Consider the following 26,192-nt stretch of genomic DNA (forward strand, 5'->3'; position numbering starts at 1 on the left):
AGCTAGAAGCCAAGTGCATTCTGTTAAATTCATACCAAGAACATAGGTTGGTCCATTCCCTTTATCTTTCTCCCATGGAAGAAGGGACAGAGGTGGCTGCTTCTTGGCCCTTGGCAGGATCAGCCATCTCTTTCCTTCACTGGGTAAGACTGAAGTGCATTGAGATGGAACACCTGTTAGGTAAAGGGCACCCATGGATTCAGTAATCTGGGCACAGCTGCTTCCACTGTTGTAATACAGGCACCAGAAGACACATGCATGTTGTAGCAGGCAAGGATTGAATAAATGTGAAATGGAAGGAGTGCAGTGTTGTAACTAGATTTCAAAATTACTACACCAGGCACAATTTGGCTTTTTAAAAAACTAGCCAACATAAATGCACTAGCTTGTGCTTATATCTCAGCAGTTTTCATAGTGACTCCTTCAAGGTGTCTCACAATTGTGAAGAGCGTCAAGAAATTTTGGTGTTTTTAATGAACTGTGTTTTGGAGAAAGGACAGTCCTCATTCAAGAGTATTCCACTGAAATTTTGCTAGTGGTTTCCTGTGTTTCTAATCTACCATTTGTTGTGGGAAGCACCCTGTATAAATATTGTAAACCAAAGCTTATACAGAAGGATGTTACAGGCTGTTGGTTTCATTCTGTTTGAACTGGCTCTTAAGAACATCAAGCCGTCAAGAAGCGTCCTACCTACTTTTGGCCTGAATTGCTTCTGGGACTCAACATAACGCAGCAACTTTTGCTGTAAATTCATATTTGCATTCTTCATTAGTCACATTTGGCTGCTGCATCTCCTTCTCTGAAGGGCTGTCATTCATTTTTAGCAGGTTCTGCAGGTCTCTGAAGTGTGTAAAAACTCTTCCTTGATGAACAAATGGAGTGTTGCTAAATAGTACTTGTAGATGTCTTCACTGTGCTTGTCAAGAGTTTGCAACAGCAATAAGACAGCTGATTTTAAAAGCAATATCTTTATATTTAAAAATGTTACAGCAGTTCCTGATTTATTCATGCCTCTCCTGGCATGCAATGTCAGGGATGTAGTTTCTCTTTTGGTTCAGAGTTAAATGTCAGCAGAAATTAGATCTGTAGATCTTTACCATGAGGAGGTTTATCTGATCCATAATTGCAGGAACAATGCAAATCATATTTGTGTTCTTGAAAAGAAAAATGCAAGTGTTAATACAGAAAATCTGGATTTGAGAATAGTTCTATCATGTCATAATGAAGACTTACCAGGTTTGTGCATGCCAAAATACTGCTGCTTTGCAGAAGAAACATCAAGGTGAATTATGTCTTCTGGTTTGTTTTAAGCTGATACTCTATCTGTGTAAGTAGGGAAGCCTGGGATTGTCTAACACTTCCTGGAAGATCTTGATATAAATTTTTAACTTTCAGTGGGTGGTTTAATTTGTTCTTCAGTTGACTTGTGGCTCTTTTGAAGTATCCCAAGTGCAGCTGCCTGTACAATGAGATCTTTAATCACTATTTCGACAAACATTTTGCTTTAGCATACTGAGAATTTTCAAAACCATTCTCTCAGGTTCTTTGCAGTACAGAGCAACTTCTTTATATGACTGTGGGTTTTCTATACCTGCAAAGTTGTTGTTTTCTTTCCAGATGAATTTTCTGGATAGCAGTTTTCAAAAAGCTTGAACCATCTTTTGTGCTATTCTCTGTAGCCTTGTCGTTGAGGTGGCAAGTTGCATAATGTGATCTTATAGTTTAATGATGGTTCCTGTTTAAGGACTCACAAGTCATTGTGCTTTTCTTATAGTTAATATCCTTTTGGGTTTTATTTGTCATTTTGCAGGTGCTCTTTGGATGTGCATAGTCTTAAATCCCCATTGCAAGGTGGAGCAAAAGGCAAGTTGGCTGAAACAGCTGAAAAAATGGAACAGTGTTGATGTTTGTCCTTGGGAAGACGGGAACCATGGAAATGATCTGCCCAGTCTAACCAATGCTTTGCCTCAGGGTGCAAATGCAATCCAAGGTGAGCCTCAATTAGAGTAGTCACAATGACATCAAATATAATTAGGATGTGTGGGGTAGACTAGTCTAAGAGAGAATAACTCGCCCAAGGTTAAGCAAAGATTCACACTTGACTCTCCTGGGTCATGTGTCTTATACTGTAGTCACTCTTGTATCATGCCAGCTCTCTTGGTTATATGTTTAAACCTGCGTTCCTTAGCAGGAACATTTGATCCTAGGAAGTGAATTTTTGGAACACTTCTTGAGTCAGTGCAGTGCAGCGATTAGTATTGTGCTAGAACTGGAGAATCCTGGCTCACAATTCCCTCTCAGTCATGAAGGCCTCTTTATGACCGGTGATCATGGGCCACTTGTTTTTTTCTCAGCCTGACCTACATCACAAGGTTGTTGTGAACATAAGGTGCAGGAATGGGGGAAAGAAACATGCATGCCACCTTGTGCTCCTTGGAGCCAAGGTAGGATAAAAATGTAATGATGACGACGACAACAATTTCTGCAGTTCTTTTCTTTCGGCCTGAACATTACAGATACACCACTATAGATGTATTGATACAGCAGTATGAGTTTGGCCATTATAGCAGTCTTTTAATCGGATTTAATGTTAACAGAACCAAGTGCTACATTTCCTAGGAGGAATTGACAGATTGTTATTCTCCTTTACTCATTAGGAGAATGTAGGACAAACACTGGAGGGGGACCATAAAATGTAGTGCCTGATATGTTGCCATATGAAGGGCTTAACACTGAAACTGTTTTGAACTTATGGGCCTGACAGATTCATCAAACAGGTCTCACCGGACTGTGTTCACTCGAGCCATTGAGGCATGTGATCTCCACTGGCAGGACAGTCACTTGCAGCACATTATCAGCAGTGACCTGTACACCAACTACTGTTACCATGATGATGCTGAAAATTCGCTCTTTGACTGTCACGGGTGGCCCCTCTGGCATGGTAAGTGGCTCAACCGGAAAGACGTTTCCATGACTTGGTGCTTTGTTCTGTTTCTATGGCACTGTTTTTGGGGCAGGGGGAGGGGAGAGGAATGAAAGGACTGGCAAGAGCAACAGAGCTTCCCTTCAAATGGCCCTTAAAAAAAGAAAAAAAAATCCTGTTTTCATAGATTTTGAAACAAAACTCTTTGAATAGATCCGCTTAGATGGTTGCAGCAGACGTGGATATGCTCCTTAATAACTCTCTTCCCCCTTTCTCTGTTAGAGCATGTGCCTACAGCTTGTGCAAGGGTGGATGCGTTAAGGTCGCATGGCTATCCAAGAGAAGCACTGCGGCTAGCAATAGCCATTGTTAACACTCTAAGGAGGCAGCAGCAGAAGCAGTTGGAAATGTTCCAGTTTCAGAAGAAAGGTAAATGTGGGTGAGAGGAGGGCAAAGGACACATCAAGGTGACGGCACAACTGTGGAATGGGGCCAGGTTTAAGGAAAGCACTTGAAAGGAAAATGCTGCAGGTGACTCACTTCAGGAGTGGCTGTCTGTACTTGACATTGAGACATGGTTCACGGCCAAGCCCTGCTTAGAACTAGGATAGTTTCTCAGTAAGATCACAGTCCACAAGATCACTTCCAACAAGGGCCATAATACTCATTTAGAATTTCTACCTTGGATTTCTCTTTTCCTAGCAGGTAGATTCAGAATGTATGAACATGTGGAGCAACCTCCAACTGAGTTAGATCATTGGTCCATTCAGCCCAGTATTGTCTGCACTGACTAGCTGCAGCTCCAGGGTTTCAAATAGAGGGCCTTTCCCAGCCCTGCCTGGAGATGTCAGGGATGGAACTTGGGGCCTTCTCCCTGCAAAGCAGGTTCTTTGTCACAGAGCTGCAGTTGCTCTGCATCATACAGAGAAAGAGGGTCTCTGCTGAGTGTTAGCCTAGCGACAACATTGGGTGTGTTGGGCTGTAATGTGCCAAACAGTCTTGTCGTTAGTAGTGCTGCCTGAAGTATGTCTCACCTGTGTTCTTAAAAAACTGATTTCTGTTTTCTGATAACAAGTTTTAACTTGTTATCAGCTCTGTCAGTATGCCTCTCCTTTATTTTTAGGTGAGAGAACTTACCAGTGTCCCTAAATAGAAAAATGTAGTCTCTTGTCCTTCATGGAACACGTGTGTCTGTGGCCTCCATTTGCTCATTCCAATACCTTTGTTGGTTTATTTCAGGTGCAGATGTTTTTTGTTTGAAAGAAAATAATGCTGTTTTTGTAAAGGAGCCGATAGCGTTGACTGATAACATAGTGCCTCAACTAAATGTGCAGTTTTACTTAATAAAGCCTTTTCAGATCCTCTTGTGGATTTATATTTCAAAGAATTTTCAGTAAGACTTCCATTATAAAACACGCTCATGTAGTTTTGCCACTTCTTGTACTTCACACACAGATCTGGAGTAAAAAGGTTATGCTTTCAAAACCAGCAGAATACATGGCACCACTACTTACTTCCAGCTGCTAAACTGAGTTGATAAACAGAGAAAACTATTTTATGTAAACTATTGCTATATAATAGAATGTTTAGTTAAAGTACAAGTGAAGGAATTGCCCATGGGCTAGAGTCTACGTTTTGAATCCTCACAATATAATCTCCTTTCTTTGTTTACTGTTTCTTGCCATTTTCTGTATTCATGTTTTGACTTTAAACCTAGATGATTTTAACTATTAAGTATTGGCAAAGAGCCTGAAAGTACCCTGGGCCTTGGATGGCAGCAGTTATGCTTGGCATGTTCCCATCTTGATTTTAACTATGCTTGTCCTTAAAATATCTCTCTCTCTCTCTCTCTCTCTCTCTCTATATATATATATATATATATATATATATATATATATATATAAAATCATTTTAATTATGATCTTGGAATATACATTTTCAGTGTGCCCAGCTGTTTATACATTGTCCATGCTCTGTAATATTATTTTTATTATGCGATAACTGGCAAATAACATGCAGCATCCATAAGTAGCACTAGCTTCAGCTTTTTGTGACCCTCAGGCAAGATATCTGTAACAGGAGCCCACCCTGTTGGACTCACTGTAGGCAAGAGTCCTATCCCCTCCTCCAATATACCATTCATGTTGCTGCTGCTTCCACCTCCCACCCCTGTAAGGGAATGGCCCCTGAGCTGTGGGGGCTTATTCAGCGAGAAACAACAGCAAAAGAATTGTTGGCTGAAGAACATCTAGCATGGGTACAGTGTCTGGGTGTCCCTACCATTGAGAAACAGATAGTTTCAGAGGTCCCTGCAATGATACAAGTCAGTGCTGGCACAGCCAAAAAGAATGCATGTTGGTCATACTCCACTCCCTCCAGGTGCCCTTTCAATCAAGAGGGAAGATTTCCCCAGTAGCCTCCACACCATCACAGCAGCCTCTGGGGGTGATCTCCTGTTTTCCAAGGAAAGGAGCATCCAGTAGCTCCTCAGAGAGGAGCAGCAGCCTTCAGTTCCTCTTCCTTTCAGTATCATCTCCAGTTGGTGGTGGGCCCCTTTGCTGGTTTGTGGGCTTCTAGGGGTGCCTTTGAGTCCAGTCCTATCCAACTTTTCAGCTCCGGCATAGCCACAATGCAGCTCCATGGTAAGGGAACAAATAAGAAGGCCCCAGTGACTGCCCCTCCATCACAGGATGCAGTGCACACCCCATTGGCATAACTGCACCAGCAATGGAAAATTGGATAGTATTGGCCCTTAACCAGCTGATGATTGTAGACCTGTCTATAAAGAATATGTTACTTTTAATTTTTGTAATTGAGACTTACCAAGTTTTCAAGCTAGTTAGTTCTTTCAAAATACTTGTGAATTTAATTCTTTCAGCATGTTTTCCTTTCGATTCCATAGAATGAACTTAGTCAAAATTAGTGCTAACTTGTTTTTCTCGCTGAAGAAGCTAAAATAGACATTTTTTTCCTTTGCTTACCACTAGTTTGCTTCATGTTTATAAACTCTTCAGCAGTGACCCCCCAAAGATAACTTGGGTAGCTTCTTATCAAGGAGTCAGTAGGGTTATATAGACAATGAAAAATTGCTTTTTTCTTCCTTGAAGTTCAAATTACATCTGGCTTTGTGTTCTTCAGTTCATCTTAAGGCATAGAGTGGGAACTGTGAACCAAGTGGAGGGGGACTTCTTGCTAGTCATTTTTCATCCAACAATTCTTCTGTTGTTGTTTCTCACCAAATGAGGAAGGGTCATAGCTCAGTGGAAGAGTGTCTGCTTCCACAGAAGGTTCCAGGTTCAGACCTTGGCATCTCCAGTCAAGGAGAATTCCTGTGTGAAACTTTGGAGAGTTGTGCTCATCAGCATTGACAGTACTGAACTTCATGAATCAGTGATCTAACTCACTATAAGGCAGTTTCATCTGGCAACCTGTGTTGGCCCTCTTGGAAAGTGTAGGAACTTGTTTTGGGAAATCTGGATTTGATGTCCAGCACATGTGTGGTTATTGGTAGTGGATAAATCACTGTTAGCCTCTCTTCACCTATCTGGGGGGGGGGGGGAAACGGACTGGAGGAATCATGATGAAAAATTGCAAGTTGCTTTGCATGTTAAAAAGCACTGTATTTTAATTTTCTTTTTCCTTGTATAGAACTTCTTCACAAAGGAATAACCTCTATAACTAACCTGGAAGGCTGGGTTGGGCACCCATTGGATCCAATTGGCACTCTTTTCAGTAGCCTTATGGAAGCCTGCAAGGTGGATGATGAGAGCTTCCATGTGTTCTCAGATTTTACAGGTAAAATCTAATCTCAAGTCAAAATATATTTATGGAAGCATTTTAAAATATTTTTTTATTTTCTTCTATGAATTCTAATTAGCTTCAGAACTATTCTTTGCACTAATCATACTTGAATAGATAATATTTCATGATTAAACATTCATTGAAAGGGCTGTTGAAATTCTTTAAGGAAGGAAAGGAGAATTGGTCTAATGTTCACTGTGTATGTGAGGAAAATAAAACTACTTGATCTGATACTACCATTGGAGCACCTGAATAGTGTTTAGAAATGTTATAGGTGAACTTTGCTTTCAGTTGTGATTGCTGCAATTTTTTTTTTACATTATCACTTGGCTTGCACAAGATGTTGGCTAAAATCAGTATAATTATTTTGGTGGAACTTTGTTAGAAGCTTGCAAATGAAACAACAGAACAGACTCTATTAAGGTTTGAAACTACAGGTACATGATGTGAAGTGGTTTGATGTTTTCCTTTTGCAATCTTCTTTCTAGAGAACATGGGCCCATGCAAATCTCTGGAGTACTATCACCTGCCTACACACAAACTCTTAGAAGAAGGGGAATCTTATTTAATGCTAGCTGTGGAAGTGGCACTGATAGGTCTGGGGCAGCAGCGAATAATGCCTGACGGCTTATATGCACAGGAGAAAGTTTGTCGGAATGAGGAACAGCTAATTTCTAAGCTACAGGAAATTGAACTGGATGACACGCTGGTGAAGATTTTCCAGAAGCAAGCAGTCTTCCTTTTAGAAGGTAGTCACCTATTGGGGGTAGCACTTCTTATAAAAGTTTCTAATAAAACGTCCAGGTACTTACGGGAGAGTTGGCTTATCTGGTAATGATCAGGCTCTTAAGAACTGAATTGCTGTGTTAGATCGTCCATCAGCCCCCAGTCTGCTGTATTTACATGATGGAAGGGTCTTGTCGCTAAATTAAATGAATCAAAATGTTTTTTCTGGTGTGATCTGGTTGATTCAGGCTCACGTGTAAGGGCACAGAATGTTAAGTTGCTGTCTGGCAGAAAGTTTGTTAGTACACTGCTCACCACTTATTACTGAGACTTTTGTAAAAGTGTGAAGTTAAAACTTACACTTGACAGAGGTGTTCCACTTATCTTGAGAAGAGTTTCATGCACAAGTGTGTATTGTAATCTTTGTGATACTCAAAAGTAACTTTATCTAGAAATGTTAGTGTATTCTCTCACACAAACATGTAACTTGAGGCAGAGTTGGAAGATACTCTCTGGTGTTTGTGCATGAAGTGATGAAATGCAGGGCCTCATCATGAACATATAGTCGTGCGTTGCTTAGTGACAGGGATGCAGACCGACACCCCTGTCGTCAAGCAAGGCTTGATGCTTTATGAAGCCTCCAAAGACAAGTGGAAGCTGCGCTCTCCTCACTTCTGGAGGCTTGTCTGAACCTCGCAGAGACAGCGTGTCCGGGAAACCAGTGTGCCTCAGGAAACCGGAAGTAACTTCTCTTGCACGATTTGTGCATTCTGAGCGTCGCAGAGGCAGCACATGGATGCGCTGTCTCTGTGAGGCTCAGAAGAGCCTCTGGAGTCAAGGGGAGCAGAACTCCACTCAACCTCGGAGGCTTGGGGGGGGATTTGCAGGAACCAGTGGCGGCGTTGCATATGCGGTCCGTCGCTGGTTGGAGCATCACAAAGCAGTGCTCACCTGTATTGTAAATCATGGACCCTCAACTAATGCAGTTGCACAGTTACACATCTTTTTGCCCTTTAAGGAATGTACACAAGAACATCAAACTAAGAGTTCAGCTTTGACTGTTTTTTTGCTGCCTCTGACAGCAGAGACTTCTTGGCCCATGTCAATGATGCCTGAACACTCTTTCTGGCAATGCAGTGCATCCAGTTCCATGTTCTTGACCTGTAGAGTTCTTATTTGGTGGTTGCATAAACATAAGATAATAGCTGTTACTAGTTATATCTGCTGATTGTAATAGCAAGAATTATTGCCATTAGTGGAATATCATTTTTTTGTTAAAAGTAGTGATATATGAAACTCATTATTTCCTAGGAATATGTGCAATATGGCCCTTTTGCCTGGAAAATATAAACATTGGTTTCCTGTTCGCATCAAAACTGAAATGTTTATTTAGCATTAGTGGACGTTGAAAGAACCAATGCTTGGATTTTATTTGGGGTAGCTTTTCAGCACTGCTGGGGTATTTTTGCTCAGCTTCTTTGCATTAAAGGGTAGATTCTTCTATATGTAGCTTACTTTAAGCTCTTTTGAATTTCTCAAGTCCAAAGGTTATTAAGTAAACAGAGATCAAAACTTGTAATATGAAATTTTCCAAGAACCTAGTTCTAAAACTGAAATCTTCACTTGAAAAAAAGAGAGATTCCCAGCCTTCAACAACACTTGCAGGGGAGAGGTATGGGCACAACCATGCACCGTCTGTAATGTTGCCTACATTAGTAGAGCTCCTGCTTTTGCATGCATAGAGTATGAGGTTCAGTCTCATGTATCTTGGGTAACAGAGCACATGCACTCACCCTTTTCGCCTCTGATTTTGGCAATAAGTGCACCATTACTACATTCAGGGGAAGTGTGGCTGGTGTTTTAAGCAGGCTGCCTTGAGGTGGTATGGCCAAAATGCTTCCTGGGCTGTGCTGGCACACCCTGAGCTTCTGTCACTTGTGTATGGGCAGGAACAATTCTCGATAACAACCTGTACAAGTCAGGCTAACATGGGAGTAGCTTCCATACCATTTTGTGGGAGATTTGCTTTCCAGTAAGACACCTGCCTCCTTTTGAAGACTAAGATTTGTCGTAGAAAATAGCTTGATTTCAGATACTTTCCAGATCTCTAAATTCTAACAAATGCTGTTTAAGCTCTGGGCTGTTTGATTCATGCAAGAAAAGCTATAGCCCAGCCACCTTATTTGCTTCCATAAGTTATATTTATCACCACCATTTTCTTTTAGTACTGCACATTACTTAGAAGACCCCTCAACAGAGAGCTTATTTCTCTTCACTGTGAGTGCTTTTTTTTTTTTGCAAGGATTATTACAATATTTCTAGACAACTTTAGTACTTTTGATTTTTATGTACAGTAAAACTGCAGCACTATTTACAAGCTTTTCTGTTCTTTTTCCACCCCTCCTCTCACAGCTGGACCCTATAGCGGTCTAGGTGAAATCATCCATCGAGAGAGCGTTCCAATGCACACATTTGCCAAGTATCTTTTCACCTCCCTCCTACCTCATGATGCTGAACTGGCATACAAAACTGCACTGAGAGCAATGCGGTATGTGTTTGTTTTTTAAATTCATTTAGAAAAGAAGAAAAACCTAATCAACAGAGAGCCTTTGATATTAAGGTAATCAGGGGTAGGTTTGTTTCAGACACCTGGTCTTTCAGAGGGTTAGAAAAATGGTGGCAAGGAGCAAGGCCTTTTCAGTGGCAGCACCATACGTTATGGCATTTCCCCCTCTAGAGAGGTTCCAGAAGTGAGTTCTTTTGATTTTTAGAAGGCTGGCAAAGACTTGTATTTTTTAGGATGGCCCTTGGAGAGAAATCCTATCTCTGAGGCCATATACCATGTTTTATCATTCTATATATTTCTAGAATGTGGTGGGAACTTTCTTAAGTTAGTTTTAATTTCAGGTGTTTCTGGAGATATATTTTGTGAGCAACTCTGGAGACTTATTTTGACATTAGGGTGGGCTATTGATAACAAATGTTAAAGTAGTAGGAACTGCAGACAGATTTAAGTACTCTGAAAGATATTGAATAGTAAATTGGGGGCCAGCTTATGTAAACATATTGCATAGCATAAGTTAATTTTAAAATGTTCTTCTCCCACTTCTGTGATTCTTAGTGCTGGTCTTATGAACTGAGCAAGTAGTTAAAAAAAAAAAACACCACTTGAACTTTCCGACACAAGCTGTTCAAAGTTATTGCTTTAATTTTTTTTCCTCTGAAAGACAGAGTGAAATTCAGAAATAACCTTGACTTTTGTCTTTTTAAAAAGGATTTTTTTTGTGCTTGACACTAAAGGCCAAATCTGAGTTTCTGATGTAGTAATAAATAGCACTTGGGAGAACTGCCTTTGTAGATCTTATTTCTTTTCAAGTGTGTGATGCAGTCTTGTGAGTACAGAATTGCCTAGAAAACAATAGCAACTTTTTTCTCCTGGAAGCTGCTGTTGGCTTTGTGTGGAAAGGCCTCTGAAGCACTCAGTTGTTTTTATCACTGTTGATAATAAATCCTAGAACTGTGACCTGTTTATCCTGTTCTGTAGGACTATTTAATCTGCAGCCCTTTCTATGTTCTCTCAGTGGTGTGTCTTTCTTTTTTTATGCGTGTGAAGTGGTATTAATATATTAGATCTGTGCTGCTGCCTGGTCCAGTCCAGTACTGTTGTCTGGTTCATTACCAGCCTATCCTCAGGCATACCTAGATGGAAAATTGGAATTAAATGAGGTGTATCATGGCATTAAAATAACTGATAAACCTCTGTTGCTTTCAGTATTAGGGAGTTTGGCCTGCCCCAGGGAGTCTTGAGTCTAAACTGAGCATACTCCTTGGGGCAACTTTGAACACAACCAGTACAGCTCACATATTGTTAAGGAAACCTTGGAACACAACCGACTAACATCAAGAACATAAAAAATTGGCCTCATCTGGTCCACCTAGAAGACACACTTCTGTGCCCTCCAAGAAACTGCTTACTGGCTTCAAGGCAGCTGTAGACAATGATGCATTCTGTCATACAGATAAAGGCTGCTAGAATTTAAGAATATACATGTGCAATGCTCATGGCTGTGTACTCTAACAAAATTTTCTACAACCTGTCCTTAGAAAGTCATGGCTTCGGGTGGAAATGACTAATGACACCCCAGTCTGAAGGCCCTGGCCACTGCCCCCTTAAGTGACGGGGCAGTGAGGAGGCAGCAACGCAATCACTAGGATTGCATCACTTATGGGGCTGCAGGGACTGGGAATCACTCATCAGTCCATGCAGCAGCCTTCCTGGGATATGGAAAGCCCTGCACGAGCGTCTGCAGGGCTCCCCAGGCTTCTAAAAGTGAAAGTGGAGTGATCACACTCCACTTCCGGTTTTGTGGAAGTGGAAAGCGATTGCTCCGCTTTCACTTTTGAAAATCTGGAGAGCCCTGCAGACGCTCACACAGGGCTCCCCGCACCCCAGGACGGCTGCTGCAGGGACTGGTGAGTGATTGCCAGTTCCTGCAGCCCCCTGAGCAATGCTATCCTGGGAATCGCGTTGCTGCCTCCCCCCTGCCCCCACCATGACTAACTGCAGTTCAAACTTTCCCTGAGTATTTGAAAACTGTTGCCCTGGGGAACATCACAAATAGCCCAGGTGTCAAACAGAAGTCCCCCAGAACCACCTTCTGGAAGCTACTCTCCAGGAAAGACCAGATCCACTGCAAAACTGTGTCCCCAAGTCCCATCATGACAAGGCAGCACAACTGGGCAGGAGGTCTGGTCTAGAGGGTAGAGCCTCCGTCTGCCTGTAGATAACATCCACAAGGTCGCCAGTTCGAGGCCACCGGCACCGTGCAACCTTGAAGCAGCTGATAAGCTGAAGCCGAGCTATTCCATCTGCTCTGAGCGTGGGAGGATGGAGGCTAGAATGTAAAGCCAGATCGGAATGAAACACCTGAATGTAGTGGTTTTTGAAAGAAAGAACCTTCTTTCAATTGTAAAAATCCCTATTTAATAAGGGATTTAAATAAACCTGCCTATGTAAACCGCCTTGAATAAAGTCTTGAATAAAGACCAAGAAAGGCGGTATATAAATACCTGTTATTATTATTATTATTTATTATGCTCCTGTCCAGGTTCCAGCATAGGTCATTAGCTTGGGTGACCCAGCTTGCTTCCATTCCTAAACCCTGACCGGAAGCCAGATTGAAATACCGTATTTTTCGCTCCATAAAACGCACCTGATCATAAGACGCACCTAGTTTTTAGAGGAGGAAAACAGGAAAAAAATATTCTGAACCAAATAGTGTAATAAAATATTTAATAAACTATAACAGAATAACATTTGAACCATGTAAAGTGAACAGCAGTCAATAGTGACATTAAGAACCATTATCACTGTCATTAACAAATGGAGAGGCTTAAAGGTTTGAGTACTCTAGTTTTCTGCAAACCCCAAGAACTCATCATCGCTAGAGTCAGAATTTATGAAGCTCACAAAAGCAGGTGCACACAAATAGGGGATCACATTATCTTTCTGCTACAATGATGTTCTGCCAAATTCCAATCCACTGGGCCTCATGCCCGCTTAAGGCTGATCAGTCCCCCTTGTGCAACTCACCAGTGCAGCAAGCAAAATTGAGTCCAGTTCTAGTCCACAGATGCCAAGTAAATCAGTCCCATCAATCAGAGTTGCCAAATCAGAGTCCAGAGCCAATAAGCCAAATTACAGTCCAAGGTCAAGTTCCAGGTAGGTTAGTCAAATCCGTCAGGGTATCCAAGTCCAATCACAATCCACAGTCAGATTCCAAATTCAATAAACCCAGTCAGTCTCCTCTCCAACCTGCACTCCTTCAAAACCCACAAACCCTTTCTGCCTCAGGTACTCCTTATATCCCTGAGGGCCCTATTGCCTTCCAGTGGCTGCAGCTGTGCAGCACACTCTGCTGGATGCCCAGGCCTTACCCTTAAAGGGGCCACTGCTGACACCACATCTACCTCCTCACCAGTTCTTCCATGATTCCAATACAAATGAACAAGTGGAAAGTCCAACCACAACTTGAATTCTCAAGACACAACAAACCTCTGGATTTATGGTGATTTACCTGGGGCTTGTGCAATAAGCAAACACTGGCATTCTGACCAAGGAGACAGTTTTTCCTTTGTGATGGGGGGGGGGGGGCTTACATTCAGATGCTGGATGAGGTGAGTGAAAGCGCCCCTCCCCTGCTGTGTGAGTGTAAATGAGTGAGTGTAAGTGAGTGAGTGGGGGGGGGGCAGAGCATCTGTGTGTGTAAGAGAAGGGGGCAGCCTGTGTGTGTGTGAGAGGGGGGAAAGTGTTTGTGTTGCAGAGAAGTTGTGATGCTCCAGGCTTGGGGTGGGGGGAAAGAGAGGCTGTGATGCTCCAGGCTTGGGGGGGGGGGAAGAGTCTGTGATGCTCTAGGCTTGGGGGGGAGCAAGAGGCTGTGATGCTCCAGGCTTGGGGAGGGGGGAGAGAGGCTGTGATGCTCCAGGCTTGGGGGGGGGAGAGAGAGAGAGGCTGTGATGCTCCAGGCTTTGGGGGGGGGAGAGAGAGGCTGTGATGCTCCAGGTTTGGGGGGTGGAAGAGAGAAGCTGTGATGCTCCAGGCTTGGGGTGGGGGGAAAGAGAGGCTGTGATGCTCCAGGCTTGGGGGGGGGGAAGAGTCTGTGATGCTCTAGGCTTGGGGGGGAGCAAGAGGCTGTGATGCTCCAGGCTTGGGGAGGGGGGAGAGAGGCTGTGATGCTCCAGGCTTGGGGGGAGAGAGGATGTGATGCTCCAGGCTTGGGGGGGGGGAGAGAGAGGCTTTCCTGGGAGTAAGCCCCCCTGACTCTAATGGGACTTACTTCAGAGTAGGCATGCACAGGATTGGGCAGCGAGACTGCCACCCCACCCACGCTTTCCTGGGAGTGAGCCCCAGTGACTCTGAGACTTACTTCTGAGTAGACACACGGGCTTGCGCAGCGAGACTGCCACTCCACCCACGCTTTCCTGGGAGTGAGCCCCACTGATTCTGATCTGAGACTTACTTCTGAGTAGACACGCGGGCTTGGGCTCCCTCCAGTGCTGCCACAGTCCGGGCGGGCGCTGAGGGAATGCAGGAGCCCCCCAGCCAGCTCAGCCTCTGACTGCCCGGGCAAGCCGAGCAGAGCAGAGCAGAGCGGGCAGGGGGCGGGGCCAGGGCGGGGGCGGAGTTGTGTTTTTTTGTGTGTTTTTTTTGCAGTATTCGCTCCATAAGACGCACACACTTTTCCCCCCACTTTTTGGGGCGGAAAAATTGCGTCTTATAGAGCGAAAAATACGGTAGGTCCAGATAATCAGTCTCATGCAGAAATGGTGATAGTCAAGCAAAAATGGGCAAACGTTTTCTTGTTTTGCCTAATGTAAATTTTCAGCTTAAATATTTTTTGCATACATTTATTCTGCTGTTTCTTCTCCGGAACGGTAAAGACCTATGCAGGACCCAGGTGTTCTGCCAAACCACTAGAAAACAAATTCAGCCACCAATGCAGAACCCAGGCATTGTAGCAGGCTTTTTTCAAGCATCTTTTTGTAGCTTTAGAAACAAAAGGGTAGGGTCTTCAGGAAATTGGATCTTATGCTCACTGCCATATTCTGTGACCTCCCCCCTCTTGCTCCTTTGGAATCACAAGTTACAGGTAGCTGTAAGAATACCTGAAGTGTATTAATGCTCCTACACCTCAAAGTAGCAACTGCTCATGAACAGCAGGGAAAAAAACCTGCAGAGTAGACAAGTGGAATTAGTACACAAGATGAGATTTGGGTCTAATATCATCCCTGGCCACTTGGTCACATTGTACAATCCCAGAAAACTCCATTTCAGCATTTTTCAGAAAATGCTAAAATACAACTCCGCTCACAATCAAGAGCCGAGGCACTTCCCATGGCACTGTTGGTTAGAAAATACAGGCTCAAGAAATCTACAGATATCTTTTTTAAAAAGAGAGAATTTCACAGATCTGGGAGATGGTGTTCACCTTGTCCTTGATGGGGATTGCACTCCCCCTCCACAGGTTGTGTTTGCAATCTACTGCTTATTCTGGGGCTTTTCATGGGAGGCCCAGGTGGGCATGCTGACAAGGAGTACCTTTTATTAGCTTTGGTTGATTTGCCAGCTATGGCCTTTTCTTGGCAAGGTCTGATCTAGCTACAGTTATTCTCACTCAGGTTGCATTCTGGTAGGACTGCTGTGATATGGTATGCATGAAAAGTGTTTGGAAACTTTGGTTGGTGCCAGATCCAGCAACCATGTCCCTAATCAAGGCTTCTGAGAGGCATTGCGTCACCCCAATTCTTCAAGAATTTCATTGACTATCAGTTTATTTCCATGCTCATTTCACGGTGCTGATAATGCCCTGAACAGTTTGGCATCTGGATGAAATCTCCTTCCAAGTGTGTCTCTCCATACACTCAGGTCATCATCTCAGGCCTTGCTCCAGAGGCAGACACAACTAGGAGCAGGGGCGTCTCAGTGGTGGTACTGTCTTTGTTGAATGCCTTCCCTGTCAGGCTTGGGTGGTCTCTTCTTACTGTCCTTCAGCAGATATGTAGAGACCTGGTTTTTCCATTCAGTTTTGGTTATGGGTGATGTTTGACAATAGGGCTATCTGTTGTGTCTTTTCAGTTGTGGTGTTTGGTTTTATCCTATGCTACCTTTTTAAATACATTAGTTTATTGTGGTATTTGTTTTATTTTGTTCTAAGCCATTTTGGCACAAGGCTATCTAAGCCTTGATAGGCACAAAAGGCAGAATAGAAATATTTTAAAATTAATATTTAAAAATTCTGTATGACTTTTCTTCCTTTGGAGCACTCAAAGATAAATCCTAGAGATACAATTAATCAATACAAAGCCAATTGTCATGCAAGACCAGGCCATGCTATATCTTATTTAAATTGCAATGAGAAGTTTCTGATCTTTTGGAACAACATAAGAACATAAGAACAGCCCCACTGGATCAGGCCATTGGCCCATCTAGTCCAGCTTCCTGTATCTCACAGCGGCCCACCAAATGCCCCAGGGAGCACACCAGATAACAAGAGACCTGCATCCTGGTGCCCTCCTTTGCATTGGCATTCTGACATAGCCCATTTCTAAAATCAGGAGGTTGCACATACTCATCATGGCTTGTAACCCATAATGGATTTTTCCTCCAGAAACTTGTCCAATCCCCTTTCAGAGGCATCCAGGCCAGATGCCGTCACCACATCCTGTGGCAAGGAGTTCCACAGACCGACCACACGCTGAGTAAAGAAATATTTTCTTTTGTCTGTCCTAACCCTCCTAACACTCAATTTTAGTGGATGTCCCCTGGTTCTGGTGTTATGTGAGAGTGTAAAGAGCATCTCCTATCCACTTTATCCTTCCCATGCATAATTTTGTATGTCTCAATCATGTCCCCCCTCAGGTGTCTCTTTTCTAGGCTGAAGAGGCCCAAACGCCATAGCCTTTCCTCATAAGGAAGGTGCCCCAGCCCAGCAATCATCTTAGTCGCTCTCTTTTGCACCTTTTCCATTTCCACTATGTCCTTTTTGAGATGTGGTGACCAGAACTGGACACAATACTCCAGGTGTGGCCTTACTATTGATTTGTACAACGGCATTATAATATTAGCCGTTTTGTTCTCAATACCTTTTCTAATTATCCCAAGCATAGAATTGGCCTTCTTTACTGCCACCGACACTTTCATTGACCTGTCTGCCACCACCCCAAGATCTCTCTCCTGATCTGTCACAGACAGCTCAGAACCCATCAGCCTATATCTAAAGTTTTGATTTTTTGCCCCAATGTGCATGACTTTACACTTACTGACATTGAAGCGCATCTGCCATTTTGCTGCCCATTCTGCCAGTCTGGAGAGATCCTTCTGGAGCTCCTCACAATCACTTCTGGTCTTCACCACTCGGAAAAGTTTGGTGTCATCTGCAAACTTAGCCACCTCACTGCTCACCCCTGTCTCCAGGTCATTTATGAAGAGGTTGAATAGCACCGGTCCCAGGACAGATCCTTGGGGCACACCACTTTTCACCTCTCTCCATTGTGAAAATTGCCCATTGACACCCACTCTCTGTTTCCTGGTATTCAACCAGGTCTCAGTCCAGGAGAAGACCCACCCTCTAATTCCCTGACTGTGGAGTTTTTTCAGTTGCCTTTGGTGAGGGACCGTGTCGAATGCCTTCTGAAAGTCCAGATATAAGTTCATGATATAAGTCCATGATATGTCCGGATATAAGTCCATGGGTTCTCCCAAAATACATACATTCAAAAGTTTTGTTAGTATCTTATGTAGTCAATTAAACTGCAGAGTGTTGTGTCTGCAGAGCGTTGTGCAGAATTTGTATATTCTGAATTTTATTGCTTATACTTAAGATTTCTATACCTCCTATGGTCATTATGGTGTATGCAGGAGGCAGTTTAAAAATATAAAAACAGTAACAACATAAAAGCAGAAGCAAAATAAAAAGGACATTGGCCTTGTATATATTTTCCATTTTTGTAATAATAAAAATATCACAGTGAACCATTGGAGAACTTGGAGAGTACCACATATGCCCATCCTTAGTGCATTCCACAAATATATCTTCAAAAACTTACTGTTTCTGTTTTGGACCAGTATTTGCCTTGCAGTTGGAGATGAGATGCATTGTCTGCAATGTCAGTGGTTAGGGTGTATAGTTAAGCAACCTATGCCAATCTGGATGGAGATAAATTTTTGTTGTAGACTGACCAATGATCCAAATATATGATGAAGTAATCATACAATACTCCACGTACCTAGCTGCAGGTCAGATCCTCTCAACTCTCCCAGTGCCTCATCAGCTAGACAATCAACTTGTTTTGATACTGTGTAAATTTCCTGCTTGATAGACCTATTCTAGATTGTTCCCTACACTCATGTCACAGAACTGGAACTGCTCACAGGAGTTGTTCTGATGTTTCCAGACTTTTATCTAACTATCAGGGAACAACTATCTGGGAATATAGGTGTATTAATGCTTTCCTTGAATTTTTTTTATGGTGTCCTTGCATGTTCTCGCTCAAATTTTTGAAAGACCTGTTCCAACAAAATGGCATGCATAAAACGTGAAATAGAACTGAACATTCTAAATATCTGATCTTTCATTTGTATCATGTGCAAACTCCTGATTTTAGAAATGGGCTATGTCAGAATGCCAGTGCAAGGGAGGGCACCAGGATACTGGTCTCTTGTTATCTGGTGTGGTCCCTGGGGCATTCGGTGGGCCGTTGTGAGATACAGGAAGCTGGATTAGATGGCCTATGGCCTGATCCAGTGGGGTCGTTCTTATGTTCTTATCCTTTCTATTAGTTTCTTTATCCTGTGTACTTTCTGCAAACACGAGACAGAATTAAGCAACAATGAAGAGGACATGTCTGAGAGTTCTTCCAACTTCTTTCTAAATTAGTCTTGGCTACAGTTAGCGACCAGGTGTTTTTAGACACTTGTTCTTGCATTGTAAAAGCTTAACTTTAGAACATGAGAAAGAGTTACATTTGTGATCTCACCATACATAATCCATTCATTTGTATGGTTCTAGTACAGCTGTCTATTTAATCAGGGCCAGCCCTTTCATAAGGCATGGGGGGGAAGAAGCCTTTCTGCTTTGCCACTGTGGGTAGCACTCCGCACTGTCTGCCCACTCCCCACTGTCATATCTTCACTCTCTGCTCGACCTCTTCAGGGCACAGAGCACAGCTTCTCTCTCCCTGTTAGCGTTGCACCATTGGCCACTTCCAGCTGGTGTCCTAATTCATTACCCGTCTTTTGATTTAGTCACATGGTTTATCCAGAAAACCCAACATTAGTGCCCAAAATATGTAGATGTGCTCATGGCCCAGGACTGCTGAACTTATATTTCTGTCTCTGCCAGATGTTTGAGCCTTGCTAAGGGATTGTGTGAAAGAGGGCTGTGTGGTGGAGGGTTGAAGTTCTCCTTTACACTCTTAAGGCGTACAGGGGAAAAAACATGCATGTAGAAGCTTAATAGGAATAATAGACTTGTATGCAGCATACCATGGTTCCACAATGTTTGTAGCAAAACCCTCTGGTTTTCTGATTGACTTGAAGATGAAATTTGATAATTCTGTACATTATTACACATGTATATTGCCAGATTTGGAAAGAAGTTCAGTGACATAACTAATTATGTACTTTAGGCTAGTAAAGGCTACTTTAGGCTAGTGTATAAGTACAATGGGCCCTTACATGGTGTATAAATACAGTGAGCCCTTGGTATCTGTGGGTGATCCATTCCAGGACGCCTCTCAGGTACTCATTTCCGTGGATAATGAAATACACAGAAGGACCTTTCAGGACCTGCTATGTGACAGGAAGGCGTGTCCAGGATGTCCTTGAGGCCTTCTCAACATGTGCTTGGCACCCGCATTGAGTCAAATCCATGGGTGCCAAACTCACAGATAAGAAGGGCCAGCTGTACTGTGTGTCCCCAAAGGAAGGGTGAGGATGACTTTTGGTTGCATGATGACATTAATTCACCACAGATGACCAAGCAAGTCTGGTTTATCTTGATTTAGTAAATGTATTTTTATATAGAACAAAGCAATGTTAATTGAGATTGGGAAATACATGAAATATTTCTGAAACTGTAGGTGCAGCTGTGCATTTGCAGTCTGTAAAGCTCCAGCCATTCTAAACCTGTTACGAAATTGAAGATCTGATTTTGAGTATCAGTTCCTTCTTATTTATTTATTCAAATGTCCCTCTCCACCTCTCCCAAAAATGCTTGAGGCGGCTTTAACGCACTTTGGGACAAAGAACTGAATCCAAAGCAGGCATGTGTTCTAGATTTTGAAAGCTGACTATTTCAGCAGCCTCTAATTGCAGAATGGCTTCATTGAAAGCTTTATTGAATAATTTACTTTCTTAAAAAATGCTAGGGGTATATAGTCAACAGCGCAATCCTAACCTGCCATGGAGCAGGCAGACTGGCAGGCCTGTGCTGCATCCAAGGCAGGACTGGGGCTGAAAGCAGCTTAGCCCATGGCAAGGGGAATCACTTCCCATACCCTGGGTAAAACTGCAGCAGCCCCAATGGGGCTACTTGGATATGCACCACCTCAAGAGGTGGCATAAATCCGAGCACCCCAGGAACAAGGTTAGGATCCAGCATAACTGCCGGATCCTGGCCCCGCTTCCCACTCCCTGCCTGTCCCGGGAATGCCCACCCCTCCCTCCCTCCGCTCTGAAACACCTCCCTCCCACCTCCTCCCTGCCCTCCCCAGACCTCTGCATCGACTGAGCTTGGTTGACACAACTCATCCTGTTGCTGGGGCCTCCGTTGGCTCAGGGAGTCCAGTGCAAGTCTGTGTGCCAGCCTAACCCCACTTACGTTGGCGCAAAAGTGCTTTACTGCACTTTTGTGACGACGATGGGCTGGCTCATGGGACTTGCGTCGGCCCAGAGCACCCTCTGGATTGCATTCTAAGGCATTCAGAAATACTATGATTTTGACTTTTCTGATCTACTTGTGGAAATGGGGTGTGGAAATGGTTCCAGTTATACTTTGAAAATGCTGAACCAAGGAAATTGAATAGCGCTCGTATGTGTGAAATGATGGCCAACATTTTCCCTGAAGCTGATTTTACCTTTCTCTTTTGATAGGTGATAGTTGTACCTGTAATGTCACTCTTCAGATAATTCTTTTACTTTTAACCAGTTCTGTACAGCAAGCTAGTCATAAATATACAGGTTATGTTTTGAAGGTGTTAGTTAAATGTAATCATTTGTACACAGAGTCCAATCCTGTGCATGTCTGCTCAGAAGCAAGTCCCATTATAGTCAATGCAGCTTACTCCCAGGTAAGTGTGGATAGGAATGCAGCCTGAGGTTGCAGTCCTATGCACATTTTCCTGGAGTAAGCCCCATTGAACATAATCAGACTGCTTCTCAGTAGACATGCATAGGGTTGCACCAGAAGATTACTACTTGTTTCTATTAAGTCATGTGCCTTACTGGAATGAAGACAAGAATGCAAACTGTTTGTAGTAATGACATCAGCAAAGAAATGTTCATAACTACTAGGTAACAGTGACAAACACTTTCTTTGCATCATTGGATATGCCAGAAGACATAAGAACAGAAGTTGGAAGACAATACAGCTTTGGATTTTAGTTCCCCCTCCAAGTCTTGCCTTTAACTTGTCCGTTACCCCAGTTGTTTGTTCTTCAGCTCCTTGCCCAAATTACAAGATTCTCCAAACTATTGCAAATCTTGTAGCTGTTGCAATCTGTTTTGACAGAAGAATGTAAGTTCTGTTTGAAGAACCTGAAACTGCTCATGCTAAATTCATGGCACTGTCCTGATTGCTGTGATTAAGCAAAAATGGAAAATACCAGTGTCCACAACACCCACACCCCTATCATACATTTTTAGCAGTCTCTTAGGTTAAAAGTTCTCTTGAGAGTGGGATTCTGCTTGTTGTCATTTATTTTCCTTCAATATTATATTGACCTTTCAAATGCTGAGGATGTTCTGAATCATCACGGTAGCGAGTTCATGTTTGGAAAAAAAAGAAAAAGAAAAAAATTCCCCATCTTATTCTCATTCAAGTAGATTACAGTGTAGTTCCTTCTAATAATAGGTCTGTAGTAGGAGGATAAATAACTTTTGTAACTTGTCAGCTTAGGGCAACTATTTCTGTTATAGCTGTTGTGATCTTTCCAATCATGATCTATATGTATGAAAACAAGGGCAAAAATGGCCCGGTTTCCATAATAGTTAAAATGTTTTCAGTGCTTTGACAACTCCTTCCCTTACTGTTGTACCTGATCAGATGTCCCATTGTTTCAAAACTGCCATTTATCAGACACTGTGATATCTCATTGCATTCAGACATTTTGGATGCTTTCCATCCTTGATTCCAAAGGGTCACCTGGGGAACTTCAGTACATGTATGGGGGGGGGGGGAGGAGGTTCCAGATTTTATTTGGGAAGGGAGAGAAGTAGAACTTTTGGGGAAAAGTGAAGTATATGCAATGCTTATCAAACCTCAAAGAAACGTTGCTTCTTAAAGAATGTGAAATATATCTTGTATATACCAGTACTATTTTATGAAATTTAAAAATATATATGGCTTTATTTTGTTCAAACAACAATTTTAAACATATCCAGTGTTAGATAGAGCTGCAAGCAGCTCCATTGAAAGACTGTCTTGGATTTTGCCAGTTGAGAAAATAAGTAAAGAAAATACAAGTAGAAAATTAAGCCACCAACATAGTCCAGTGGGTCATACTGTGGGTTGGGATCCACTCGGTGGGTTGTGAGCCAATTTCAGGTGGGTGCCCATTCATTTAAACATTTTATTTTTAATAGACTTGATGCTACCATGGCATGTGACTGCATTGGCAAAATGTTACAGATCTGTACTTTTAACAGGCTACTCTGTATATGCTTTTAACAATGTTATAAATGGAACTTACTCCTGGGTAAGTGTGGGTAGGATTGTGGCCTAGGATTGTTAAAAATTTTCCTGCTTGATGATGTTACTTCCAGTCATGACATCACTTCCAATGGGTCCCGACAGATTCTCATTCTAAAAAGTGGTTACACCATAGTCATTTCAAATGTTTAATTTTTTAAAAATTCCATACTACAAGGTTTGTTGTATCTGATCTTAGGAATAAAATTATTAGGAACATTACAAAGCAGAAGAAATTTATATTTTTAGTGCTTTCTCTTTGAAAAAAGTCCTGTAATTATAGTCATAAATGTAGGTATTGGTATATCATTATACGCAGGCTACAGTCATAAGCATATTAGGCTGGAAGCAAGCCCCATTGAGCTCAGTGGGACTTGCTTCTGGCTGAATGTGTATAGGAGTAAACTGTAAGAGGCATGATACTGAGAATTAGCTATCCTGAGCCTGTGTTTATTTCTGTTTCAAGGACAATACCACTTTAAATGCTAGCAGAACTCAAGTTTATTTTTCTAATTCTAATCTGGGTCTGAAAGACTCATAGCTTGTGATTCTGAACTTTCACTGTGGATTTCATGGACTTCAGGAAGATTTGATGAGTTAAAAGATGCTTCTCAGTACTTTTATGTGAATGACTGTTCCTTGTTTGAATCTATGTATTTTCAGTTGATAAGGAAGATGAATAGGCTGCAAGGAACGTCTGAAACTGTGCTTGTACAAATGTGTTGCCACTACATTGCAGAATCAAGACACTTGGCACACTGCCTAGTTTGCTTTTCAGACTCTTTTTTATTTCTTTATTCTTTTCTTTATTTAAACACTGTAGCTGATCATTTTGCTTTGAATCTTGTACTTAGGAGTTCTGCAGGTCATTGGCTGTAACAATATTTTAAAATACTGTATGAAAACGTTTCATCATTCTAAAAGGAATTATTTGTTCTTTCTTACACATTCTCTCTCTCTCTCTCTCATTTAGTTAAAAAATTCCTTGGGGTGGGAAGGAGAAACTGTCTTCCTTGGCTTTTCTCTGTGTATGTTGAGGTAGGGGGTTCCCTTGATCTCTGCAGTTGAAGCACAGGTGACTTTGAGAATTTCAGTCCACCTCAGTTCGTATGAATATCAGTGCCTGTTGTGTTGCATAAATTCTTGAGAGGTGTTTGACATTAGCCTGATACTCATGGAAGTCCCAGTACTTCTGTTACGTTGAACACCTATGTCTGTTGTGGCTCAAAAATGTCTCTTAACCTGTAAGTGCACTGAGATGTGCCAAGAGTCCTCATCTGAATGTAGTGGAGTTACTTCAAAGCAAAATTTTTCTCCTAGGTGTAATTATGATCAGTGAGATATTTTTTTTCCCTTTCACAGGTTACTAGTATTGGAATCCACAGCTCCATCAGGAGATATGGCCCGCCCACATCACATTGCATCTGTTGTTCCAAACCGATATCCCCGTTGGTTCACCCTAAGTCACATTGAATCTCAGCAGTGTGAGTTGGCATCAACTATGCTAACTGCAGCCAAAGGTACAATGCTATCAATTATATAGAAAGTTATTTTCACTTGACTATATGTATGGCTTAATGCAGGGGTTTTCAAACTGGGGCATTGCGACACCCCAGCCTGAGGGCCTTGGCCTCTGCCCCCTTAAGGGGTGGGGGCAGTGAGGAGGCAAGGGGAAGGCAGCGACACGATTTCCAGAATTGCATCACTCAGGGGGCTGCAGGGGCTTGGCTGCACTTACCAGAGACTCCTGCAGCCTCCCTGGGGTGCGGGGAGCCCTTCATGACCATCTGTAGGGCTCCCTAAAGCTTAAGAAGAGAGAGTAGAGTGATCGCGCTCCGCTTGTGGTTTTGTGGAGGCAGGGCTTGATCACTCCACTTTCACTTTCAAAGCTTCGGGGAGCCCTGCAGACGGTTGTGCAGGGCTCCCCGAAGCCCCGGGAGGCTGCAGGAGGCTCTGGTAAGTGCAGCCAAACCCCTGCAGCCCCCTGAGCGACACGATCCTGGGGATCATGTTGCTGCCTTCCCCCCATCCCTGCAAGCACTGCGAGCAGTTCAAACTCTCCCTGAGAGTTTGAAAACCTCTGGCTTTAATGTTATGTATTTAAAATAAACAGGAGTCTAGATGAGTACTTGGAAGCAGTGCCGAGTAAAGCATATTTAAATGCACCATTTGCTTTCTGTGTAGTTGTATTAGCCCAATGGGGAAGTGTCATAAGCGTGGCAGGTTATTTTCGTGCATGTAACACACGTGTGTGGGTTTAGAAATGGAAAACAGGAATCTAGAATTCTTTGCACTTTCTGTTCACTGATAAACTCTCAATGAAAATTCTGTTGTTAACGTGTCTCCTGCTCACATGTGCCCTTCTTGCCCTTTTGACTGGCCTTGGTGATTACATGCCATAATGTTCTTGTCACTCGTGATGGTGTTTATGGAGTGTTTTTTGGCTGACTTTGCAGGTGATGTTCGAAGGCTTGAAACAGTGTTAGAATCTATCCAGAAAAACATTCACTCCTCATCACACATCTTCAAGCTCGCCCAGGATGCATTTAAAATAGCAACGCTTATGGACAGTTTGCCAGATATCACCCTTTTGAAAGTGTCTCTTGAGCTGGGTCTTCAGGTACCTTTTCTATTCAGTGAAAGAATCCTTGCACTAGTGCAACATGCATTCCTTCTACCAGACCAGAGTCAAATGAGATCTTGTCATTTTTCCTGCTGTGTGAGATGGTGGGGCAGAGGGAGACAAAGTACAGGTCTGCATTGCTTTCCCAAAGAGGTGGTATTTGTGAGGGCTCTCTGCTTTTAGACATTGCTGCCTCAAAACCCGGCATCTTACTCTCTGAGCAGCAGTTAGTAGGCTGATTGACAAAGCCTGTGCAAATGATGTGGCTGCTCTTGCACTGGGCTTCCAGCCTGTTCTAGAATTAGAAATGAAGACCCTGGAAATACCACCCTTGCCCACTCCAGGAAGCCATAGTATGGTATCAAAACCCTAACATAGTGATGCTTAAACTGTGGTTTCAGCTTCATTTGCAGGTGGTTCTTCATGAGTCAAAAATAAAACAGACCAAAATAGTGAAGGACTTTTAAAAGAAACAGTGGCAAATATGAAATTAAAATTAAACTGCCTGAGCACTTGAATGCAGCTGTATGGAACTCATGGAGTGTAGGAGTTGATGAGATGTGCCTAAGTAAGGAGTGTGCATAGCTAGATTTGTGGGTGAGGTCTTGTCAGTTGAGACACTACAATTCATTTCTTCTTTTGGAGTGCATTG

General features: G+C 42.7%; 1 protein-coding gene across 1 annotated transcript in view; it reads left to right on the plus strand.

The window, feature by feature from the left end:
- The window catches only part of ZSWIM6 (zinc finger SWIM-type containing 6), a 115,500-nt gene that overhangs the window by 81,350 nt on the left and 7,958 nt on the right, over positions 1-26,192 (plus strand). Inside the window, exons 5-12 of the mRNA XM_066613879.1 lie at positions 1,811-1,990; positions 2,765-2,941; positions 3,206-3,352; positions 6,572-6,718; positions 7,213-7,473; positions 9,863-9,998; positions 24,280-24,437; positions 25,374-25,537. Of these exons, the coding sequence (XP_066469976.1) occupies positions 1,811-1,990; positions 2,765-2,941; positions 3,206-3,352; positions 6,572-6,718; positions 7,213-7,473; positions 9,863-9,998; positions 24,280-24,437; positions 25,374-25,537 (1,370 nt within the window). The remainder of the gene's footprint in view (positions 1-1,810; positions 1,991-2,764; positions 2,942-3,205; positions 3,353-6,571; positions 6,719-7,212; positions 7,474-9,862; positions 9,999-24,279; positions 24,438-25,373; positions 25,538-26,192) is intronic.

This window comes from Tiliqua scincoides, chromosome 2 (genome assembly GCF_035046505.1).
Source record: "Tiliqua scincoides isolate rTilSci1 chromosome 2, rTilSci1.hap2, whole genome shotgun sequence".
NCBI lineage: Eukaryota > Metazoa > Chordata > Lepidosauria > Squamata > Scincidae > Tiliqua > Tiliqua scincoides.